A 9,505-nucleotide genomic window follows, 5' to 3' on the forward strand; every position below is an offset into this window, starting at 1 on the left:
GGAGCCAGGATTTGACCCCACCCAGGTGAGGTCACACATGGCCACACCCCCAGTGCCACGCCCAGCCACACCCACCCACCACCACGGCCACACCCCCAGTATATGGGTGTGGTCTGACATGGCCACGCCCCCTCTGGCCACACCCAACCAATGGCCGTGGCGCTTTGAGGGCGTGGCCAGCACCCGGCCACACCCATTAGCGACAGCCACACCCCCAAACCGCCACACCCAGCCCCGGGGGCGTGGTCACACCAGGCCACGCCCCGCACAAGCCACGCCCACCTGCGGGCGGGTCCTTCTCGCGCGCCACCCACAGGAAGTCGCCGACCGGGAGGCGCCGCAGCAGCACCGGGACCCCCCGGGAGCGGAGCAGCGCCGGGACCCCCCCGGAGGGGCTGCGGGAGACGGGGACAGCGAGGGGACACGTCATGGGACAGAGGGACAGGTCATGGGGACAGAGGGACGGGTCATGGGGACAGAGGGACAGGTCATGGGGACAGGTCATGGGGACAGAGGGACAGGTCGAGGGGACAGAGGGACACGTCATGGGGACATCGAGGGGACAGAGGGACAGGTCATGGGGACAGAGGGACACGTCATGGGGACAGCGAGGGGACAGGGAAGGGACAGGTCATGGGGACACAGGGACAGGTCATGGGGACAGCAAGGGGACAGAGGGACAGTGAGGGGACACTGGGGACACGGGGGACAGTGAGGGGACATTGGGGACAGTGAGGACATGGGGTCATTGGGGACAGTGAAGGGACACAGAGGGGACATTGGCAGGACAGCGGGGACATTGGGGACGGTGAGGGGACAGTAGGGACGTGTCATGAGGGACATTGAGGGACATCGGGGACAGCGAGGGGACATTGGGGACAGTGAGGGGACAGTGAGGGGACGTTGGGGACACGGGGGACAGTGAGGACATGGGGTCATTGGGGATATTGGGGACATTGGGGACAGTGAGGGGACATTGGCAGGACAGCGACACGGGGGGTGACAGGGACAGGCACCCGTTGGCCTCGGTGACGTCGGCGCACAGCACGATGTCGAACTCGCCGGGTCTCAGCTCAAACTCCTGCCGGGGGTCGCACCTGGGGGTCCCCAAATTCAGCTCCAGGTGACCCCGAGGGCTGTGACCCCTCCCCCCCAGGTGTTTGTGACCCCCCCAGGTGCCTCAAAGTGTCCCCAAAGTGTCCCCAAACCCCCCCAAACTCACGCGGGGGGGGAGGGGGCGCAGTTCTCGTCCTGCCCCGCCAGGGGGCGCTGCGGGCGCACCTGGCCGGGGGGCGTGGCCTCGGCGAGGCTCCCAGGGACACGGGGGGTGGCACAGGGGGTGACAGGGACACGGGGGGTGGCACAGGGGGTGACAGGGACACACACGGGGGGTGACAGGGACAGGCACCCGTTGGCCTCGGTGACGTCGGCGCACAGCACGATGTCGAACTCGCCGGGTCTCAGCTCAAACTCCTGCCGGGGGTCGCACCTGGGGGTCCCCAAATTCAGCTCCAGGTGACCCCGAGGGCTGTGACCCCCCCCCAGGTGTTTGTGACCCTCCCCAGGTGCCCCAAAGTGTCCCCAAAGTGTCCCCAAACCCCCCCAAACTCACGCGGGGGGGGAGGGGGCGCAGTTCTCGTCCTGCCCCGCCAGGGGGCGCTGCGGGCGCACCTGGCCGGGGGGCGTGGCCTCGGCGAGGCTCCGCCCCCTCGGGGTCACAGAGTACCTGGGGGGGGAAGGGTTAAAGGAGGGGGGGGTCCCGGCCCCGGGGGGGTCCCAGGGGGTCCCGTTCCTACCGGGGGGGGCGGCCGCTCCTCTGGGCGAGGCCCCGGCGCAGGAGGGGACCCAGAGCCGCCTGTGGGGGAGGGGAAAATCAGGGTCAGCCCCTCCCCCACCCCCTCCGGGGGGGGTGCCAGGGTGGGGGAGGGGCGCTGGGTCCCCCCTGTCACTCACCGGGGTCAGGGCGTGGTCACAGAGGGGCTGGGCCTGCTGCAGAAGCTCCGCCTCCGGGAGGGGCTCAGGGCTCTGGGGGCGGGGCTTTGGGTGAGGAGGGGGAGGGGCAGGGAGCTGGGCCCCTCCCCCACCCCCAGGTGTGTCCCCTCCCCCTCACCTGGCTCAGCACCTGCAGGAGGGCGTGGCTCCGGGAGCGGGGGAGGGGCCGGGGCTGCCGGGGGCGGCGCTGGATGGAGGGGGAGGGGCAGAGATTGGGGGCGTGGCCTCCTCTGCCCCTCCCCCCACAAGGGGGAACAGTGGGGCGGTCCTGGGTGGGGGAGGGGCGAGGAGGGGACTCACCGTGGGCGGGGCTGGGGGAGGGTCTTGGCACCGAGGGGGCGTGGCAGGGAGGCCCTGCTCTGCGGGATGCAAACGATATGCAAATCAGCATGCAAATCAGCTCCATCAGGCCACACCCACCACAGCCCTGCCCTATCTTAGCCCCACCCCCTTGAGGCACATCCCACCAAAGCCCCGCCCACCAGAGCACCACCCCCCGAGGCCACGCCCCCTCCCTCATGCCCCACCCCTTGCAGTAATGGGTGGGAAGGGGCGGGGCTCACTCAAGCCACACCCCAGCCCACCCCTCAGAGCCCCACCCACCCCAGCCCCGCCCCTTCAGGCCCCGCCCCTTCAGGCTCCGCCCCTTCAGGCCCCGCCCACCCCGGCGGTGCTGGCTCAGCCGTTGGTCCAGGCGGGCGCAGAGGGCGGGGCCAAAGTGCTGCAAGATGGCGGCGGCGCGGCCGGAACGGAGCGGGAGTGGGAACCGGGAGAGAGAGCGCAGGGCCTGGGGGGAACACACCTGGGATACACCTGGGGAGCCCAAAATACACCTGGGATACACCTGGGACACACCTGAGACACCCAAAATACACCTGGGATACACCTGGGTGTGCCTGGGACACCCAAAACACACCTGGAACACACCTGAGATACACCTGGGGAACCTAAAACACACCTGGGATACACCTGGGACACACCTGGGATACACCTGAGACACACCTGGGTGTGCCTGGGATACCCAAAACACAGCTGGGATACACCTGAGACACCCAAAATACACCTGGGATACACCTGGGGAACCTAAACCACACCTGGGATACACCTGGGGAACCTGAAACACACCTGTGTCTACCTGAAACACACCTGGGATACACCTGAAATACACCTGGGTGTACCTGAAACGCAGCTGGGACACACCTGGAGTACCTGAAATACACCTGACACACACCTGAGGAACCCAACCACACCTGGGGGGGGTCAAAATCACCAACCCAGGGACCCCAGACCCACCCAGAGACTCCAAAACTCACCTGGAGACCCCTAAAGCCCCACCCAGAAACCTCCAAATCACACCTGGGCACCCCAAGTCACACCTGGGGACCCCAAAACACACCTGGGGACCCCAAAATCCTCCCAGGGACCCCAAAATCGCCCACCTGAGAACCCCAAAACACACCTGGGCACCCCAAGTCACACCTGGGGACCCCAAAACACACCTGGGGACCCCAAAATCCTCCCAGGGACCCCAAAATCGCCCACCTGAGAACCCCAAAACACACCTGGGCACCCCAAGTCACACCTGGGCACTCCCAAATCCACCTGGGCACCCCAAAAATCACACAAGAGGACCCCAAAATCACCCACCCAGGGACCCTAAATCACACCTGGGCACCCCAAACCCACCCGGGGACCCCCAAATCACACCCGGGCACCCCAAAATCACACCTGAGCACCCCAAAATCACACCTGAGCACCCCAAAATCCACCCGGGGACCCCCAAATCACACCCGGGCACCCCAAAATCACACCTGAGCACCCCAAAATCACACCTGAGCACCCCAAAATCCACCCGGGGACCCCCCCCAAAATCACACCTGGGCCCCCCAAAATCACACCTGAGCACCCCAAAATCCACCCAGAGACCCCCCCCCACACCCACCCTGTCGTAGGCGCCCCTCGCCCAGGTGCCCTGCGCCTCGTCCCGCCACTCGCGCAGCCAGCGGGCGAACAGCGGGTTGGGGTGGCCGCGGGGGCGGCGGCGGCGCCGGGAGGAGGCGGCGGCGGCCGCGGCCATGATCGAATCCTCCCGCCGCCGCCGCCGCCGCCCGGAAGTGCCGCCCCGCGGGGCCGCTCTGGCCGCGTTCTCTGATCCGGGAAATGCGACTTGTCTGCTCTGGAGGACTCCGCTCTGGCAGCTCGGAGGTTGAACTTGTCTGCTCAACGGGGGGGGGGACTCCGCTCTGGGTTTCTCGGAGGTCAAACTCGTCTGCTCTGGAGGACTCGGCCGCTATGGGAGACCCCAAATCCTCCCCCAAACCCCAAATTCTGTCCCTGAAACCCCCAAATCCTCCCCCCAAACCCCAAAATTCTTCACCAGGCCCCCCAAATCCTTCCCCAGGCCTCCCAAACCCCAAATATTTCCCCTCAACCCCCCAAATTAGATGTTTGTTTCTGAGGGTCTGGCTGTGTCCCTGTCCTGCCCAGGCTGCTCAGGGAGCAGGAGCTGCTGACAGGCCCCAAATGCACCCCAGCCTCGTGCAGAGGAGCCCTGTGGGGACAGGGACAGTGATCACATCACCCAGGGGTGCACCCAGGACGGGGGGGGGGGGGGGGGCCCCCCCAAAAAAACCCAGCCCCCCCCCCCCCTGCGGGGGAAGGGGTGGGGGGCACCCCAAAGTAACACTCATGGCGTGGGGGGGGGAGGGGGGCACCCCAAATGAACACAACCCCCACCCCCAGCGAGGGCGGCGCCCCAAAATCCCACCCTGCGGTGGGGGAGGGGCAGGTGGGGACCCCCCCTCAAGCTGGTTTTGGGGGGATGGGGGAGGGGTGGCACCACGGGACCCCCCCCCCGGGATGAGTTTTGGGGGGTGGCAGCACCGGTTTGGGGGTCCCATAGGTGGGGGGTGGAGTGGGGAGGGGTTTGGGGTCCCCAGAGCTGGATTTGGGGTCTCAGGACGAGTCTGGGGGTCCCCAGGGCTGGTTTTGGTGTCCGTGGATGAGTTTGGGGGTCCCCAGGATGGTTCTGGGGTCCCCAGAGCTGGATTTGGAGTCCCCAGGATGGTTTTGGGGTCCCCAGAGCTGGATTTGGGGTCCCAGGACAAGTTCGGGGGTCCCCAGAGCTGGTTTTGGAGTCCCTGGGTGAATTTGGGTGTCCCCAGAGCTGGATTTGGGATCCATGGATGAGTTTTTGGGTCCCCAGGATGGTTTTGGGGTCCCCAGGATGGTTTTGGAGTCCCAGGGTGACTTTGGGAGTCCCTGGGTGAATTTGGGGGTCCCCAGAGCTGGATTTGGAGTCCCTGGGGTGAATTTTTGGGGTCCCCAGGATGGTTTTGGGTTGGGGGTCCCATAGGTGGGGGGTGGAGTGGGGAGGGGTTTGGGGTCCCCAGAGCTGGATTTGGGGTCCCAGGACGAGTCTGGGGGTCCCCAGGGCTGGTTTAGGTGTCCGTGGATGAGTTTGGGGGTCCCCAGGATGGTTTTGGGGTCCCCAGAGCTGGATTTGGGGTCCCCAGGATGGTTTTGGGGTCCTTGGGGTGAATTTTTGGGGTCCCCAGAGCTGGATTTGGGGTCTCAGGACAAGTTTGGGGGTCCCCAGAGCTGGTTTTGGAGTCCCTGGGTGAATTTGGGTGTCCCCAGAGCTGGATTTGGGATCCATGGATGAGTTTTGGGGTCCCCAGGATGGTTTTGGGGTCCCCAGGATGGTTTTGGAGTCCCAGGGTGACTTTGGGAGTCCCTGGGTGAATTTGGGGGTCCCCAGAGCTGGATTTGGAGTCCCTGGGGTGAATTTTTGGGGTCCCCAGGATGGTTTTGGGTTCCCCAGAGCTGGATTTGGGGTCCCTGGGTGAGTCTGGGGCTCCCCAGAGTTGGTTTTGGGATCCCCAGGATGGTTTTGGGGTCCCCAAAGGTGGTTTTGGAGTCCCACAGTGACTTTGGGGGTCCCCAGAGCTGGATTTGGGGTCTCTGGGTGAGTCTGGGGCTCCCCAGAGCTGGTTTTGGGATCCCCAGGATGGTTTTGGGGTCCCTGAAGAACTCGGGGGGGGTCCCCAGGGTGGTTTTGGGGTCCCCAGGATGGTTTTGGGGTCTCTGGGTGACTTTTGGGGTCCCCAGAGCTGGATTTGGGGTCTCTGGGTGAGTCTGGGGCTCCCCAGAGCTGGTTTTGGGATCCCCAGGATGGTTTTGGGGTCCCTGAAGAACTCGGGGGGGGCCCTGGGGTGGTTTTGGGGTCTCTGGGTGAGTTTTGGGGTCCCCAGAGCTGGTTTGGGGGTCCCTGGGGTGGTTTTGGGGTCTCTGGGTGAGTTTTGGGGTCCCCAGAGCTGGTTTTGGGGCTCTGAGTGAATTTTGGGGTCCCCAGAGCTGGTTTGGGGGTCCCTGGGGTGGTTTTGGGGTCCCCAGGATGGTTTTGGGGTCCCTGAAGAACTCGGGGGGGTCCCTGGAGTGGTTTTGGGGTCTCTGGGTGAGTTTTGGGTGACCCCAAAGGGCTCCGGTCCCACCCCAGCCACGTGACTCTAAGTGATCCCAGAATTGCCCCAGCACCAGGAGCTGCCCCAGCACCACGTGTGCCTGACGGGGGACAGGGAGGGGACAGGGAGGGGACAGCGGTGTCACCAGGGCGTGGGGACACTGCCCAGGGTCCCCCTGTCCCTCCTGAGTGACCCCAAAGGGCTCCGGTCCCGCCCCAGCCCTGCAGCCCCAAGAGATTCCAGAGCTGCCCCAGCACCAGAGGACACCTTGGGGTGACAGGGAGGGGACAGGGAGGGGACAGTGGTGTCCCCGGTGTCCCCAGTATCCCCAGTGTCCCATCCCACCTTGTCGAAGCCCTTCTCCTCCAGTTTCCTACCCAGCACGTCCCCAATCAAGGGCTGCCTGGAACTCGCCGGGGTTTTGGGAAGATTTTGGGGCGCAGGGAGCGGATTTTGGGGCGCAGGGCTGGGGTTTGGGGCGCGGAGCCGGGCCGAGGGGCTCGGGGGGGCCGATTTTGGGGAGGGGGCTCAGAGGAAGGCGTCGCACCACTCGCGCAGGCAGCCCGAGCAGTCGCGGCTCTGTTTGGCGTTGGCCCCGCACGTCTCCTTGAGCCACTCCCGGAACAGCTCCTCGTCCTTGCGCAGCACCAGGAACTGCCCCAGCACCACGTACGCCTGACGGGGGACAGGGAGGGGACAGGGAGGGGACAGCGGTGTCACCAGGGCGTGGGGACACTGCCATGTCCCTCCTGAGTGACCCCAAAGGGCTCTGGTCCCGCCCCAGCCCTGTGGTCCCAAGAGATTCCAGAGCTGCCCCAGCACCAGGAATGGCTGGAGGGGACAGCCCGGGGACAGCCAAGGGACAGGGAGGGGACAGCGGTGTCACCAGAGCGTGGGGACACTGTTAAGGGACCCCCTGTCCCTCCTGAGTGACCCCAAGGAGCTCCGGTCCCGCCCCAACCCTGTGGTCCCTGGTTCTTTCAGAATTGCCCCAGCACCACGTGTGCCTGACAGGGGACAGCGAGGGGACAGAGGTGTCACCAGGGCGTGGGGACACTGCCATGACCCTCCTGAGTGACCCCAAAGAGCTCTGGTCCTGCCCCAGCCCTGCAGTCCCAAGAGATTCCAGAGCTGCCCCAGCACCAGAGAACACCTGGGGGTGACAGGGAGGGGACAGTGGTGTCCCCAGTGTCCCCAGTATCCCCAGGTGTCCCCAATGTCCCCAGGTGTCCCCAGCCCACCTTGTCGAAGCCCTTCTCCTCCAGTTTCCTGCCCAGCACGTCCCCAATGTCCCTGATGTCCCCAATGCCCCTGATGTCCCCAATGTCCCCGATGTCCCCAGTTTCCCCGCTGTTCCCAGGTGTCCCTGCTGTCCCCAGATGTCCCCAATGTCCCTGCTGTCCCCTCCCCACCTTGTCGAAGCCCTTCTCCTCCAGTTTCCTGCCCAGCACGTCCCTGATGTCCCCAATGTCCCCAGGTGTCTCAGATGTCCCCAGGTGTCCCTGCTGTCCCCTCCCCACCTTGTCGAAGCCCTTCTCCTCCAGTTTCCTGCCCAGCACGTCCCCGATCCCGGCCAAGGTCCCCACCGGCTTCTCCCCCATCGGCTCCGCCACGAAGTCCCGGTGCTTCTGTGACGTCGAGGACATGGCGCCTGGGGACAGGGGGGGACACTGAGGGACAGCCAGGGGGACATAGGGACAGCCAGGGGACACAGGGACAGCCAGGGGACAGCCAGGGGACACAGGGACAGTGAGGGGACACTGAGGGGACAGCCTCTGAGGGGACAGCCAAGTGAGGGACAGCCAGGGGACAGCCAGGGGACACTGAGGGGACAGCCAGGGGGGACACGGTGCTTCTGTGACGTCGAGGACATGGCGCCTGGGGACAGGGGACACTCAGGGGACAGCCAGGGGACAGGGGACACTGAGGGGACAGCCTGGGGACAGGGGGGACACTGAGGGGACAGCCAGGGGACACAGGGACAGCCAGGGGACAGCCAGGGGACACAGGGACAGTGAGGGGACACTGAGGGGACAGTTCAGGGGACACAGGGACAGCCAGGGGACACTGAGGGGACAGGGGGACAGTGAGGGGACAGTTCAGGGGACAGCCAGGGGACAGGGGGACAGCTCAGGGGACACACAGGGGACACTGAGGGGACACACGGACAGCTCAGGGGGCTCGGTGCCTGGGGACACACAGGGGACACTGAGGGGACAGCCAGGGGACACTCAGAGAGACACGGTGCTTCTGTGACGTCAAGGACATGGCGCCTGGGGACAGGGGGGACACGGAGGGGACAGCCAGGGGGACACAGGACTGGACAGGGTGAGTGCCACCAGCACAGTGAGGGGACACTGGGACAGAGTGAGAACAGGGACAGAGACAGGGACAGGGACAGAGGGGGGGGCAAGGGGGAGGATGGGAACCCTGAGGGGACACTGAGGGGACAGCCAGGGGGACACAGGACTGGACAGGGTGAGTGCCACCAGCACAGTGAGGGGACACTGGGACAGGGTGAGGGGACATGGGGACAGGGAGAGGAGGGGACAGGGACAGGGACAGGGACAGAGGGGGGGGCAAGGGGGAGGATGGGAACCCTGAGGGGACACTGAGGTGGCACTGAGGGGACACTGAGGGGACACCGAAGGGACCCTGAGGGGATTTGGAGGGGACATTGTAGGGACTCTGAGGGGACATTGTGGGGACCCTGTAAGGACTGTGAGGGGACATTAGGTGAACACTGAGGTGGCACTGAGGGGATTCGGAGGGGACATTGTGGGGACATTGTGGGAACACTGAGGGGACCCTGAGAGGACACTGTGGGGGCCCTGAGGGGACCCTGAGGGGACACTGAGGGGACCCTGAGGTGGCACTGAGGGGACCCTGAGGGGATTCGGAGGGGACATTGAGGGGACCCTGAGGGGACCCTGAGGGGACATTGAGGGGACATTGTGGGAACACTGTGGGGGCCCTGAGGGGACACCCCCGGCCCGCCCGCCCCTCACAGGCGGCCCCGCCCCGTCCCGCCCCTCGGGCCCTTCTCGCCC

At 65.7% G+C, this 9,505-nt stretch overlaps 2 protein-coding genes across 2 annotated transcripts in view; both read right to left on the reverse strand.

Annotated features, from left to right (window-relative positions):
• Positions 1-4,187, reverse strand: part of MUS81 (MUS81 structure-specific endonuclease subunit) — a gene marked incomplete at its 3' end in the record, with an annotated part of 13,199 nt that extends 9,012 nt beyond the window's left edge. The window contains exons 1-8 of the mRNA XM_039717214.1: positions 3,935-4,187; positions 2,656-2,779; positions 2,111-2,346; positions 1,954-2,025; positions 1,797-1,855; positions 1,613-1,726; positions 1,409-1,489; positions 283-395 (exon numbers count right to left, since the gene is read on the reverse strand). Of these exons, the coding sequence (XP_039573148.1) occupies positions 283-395; positions 1,409-1,489; positions 1,613-1,726; positions 1,797-1,855; positions 1,954-2,025; positions 2,111-2,346; positions 2,656-2,779; positions 3,935-4,069 (934 nt within the window). The remainder of the gene's footprint in view (positions 1-282; positions 396-1,408; positions 1,490-1,612; positions 1,727-1,796; positions 1,856-1,953; positions 2,026-2,110; positions 2,347-2,655; positions 2,780-3,934) is intronic.
• A 2,750-nt stretch (positions 4,188-6,937) lies between these two features.
• The window catches only part of BANF1 (BAF nuclear assembly factor 1), a 2,809-nt gene continuing 241 nt past the window's right edge, over positions 6,938-9,505 (reverse strand). The window contains exons 2-3 of the mRNA XM_039717215.1: positions 7,976-8,106; positions 6,938-7,130 (exon numbers count right to left, since the gene is read on the reverse strand). Of these exons, the coding sequence (XP_039573149.1) occupies positions 6,984-7,130; positions 7,976-8,101 (273 nt within the window). The 5' untranslated portion in view covers positions 8,102-8,106 and the 3' untranslated portion in view covers positions 6,938-6,983. The remainder of the gene's footprint in view (positions 7,131-7,975; positions 8,107-9,505) is intronic.

The sequence above is a fragment of the Passer montanus genome, unplaced genomic scaffold (assembly GCF_014805655.1).
Source record: "Passer montanus isolate IOZ18808 unplaced genomic scaffold, ASM1480565v1 scaffold372, whole genome shotgun sequence".
NCBI lineage: Eukaryota > Metazoa > Chordata > Aves > Passeriformes > Passeridae > Passer > Passer montanus.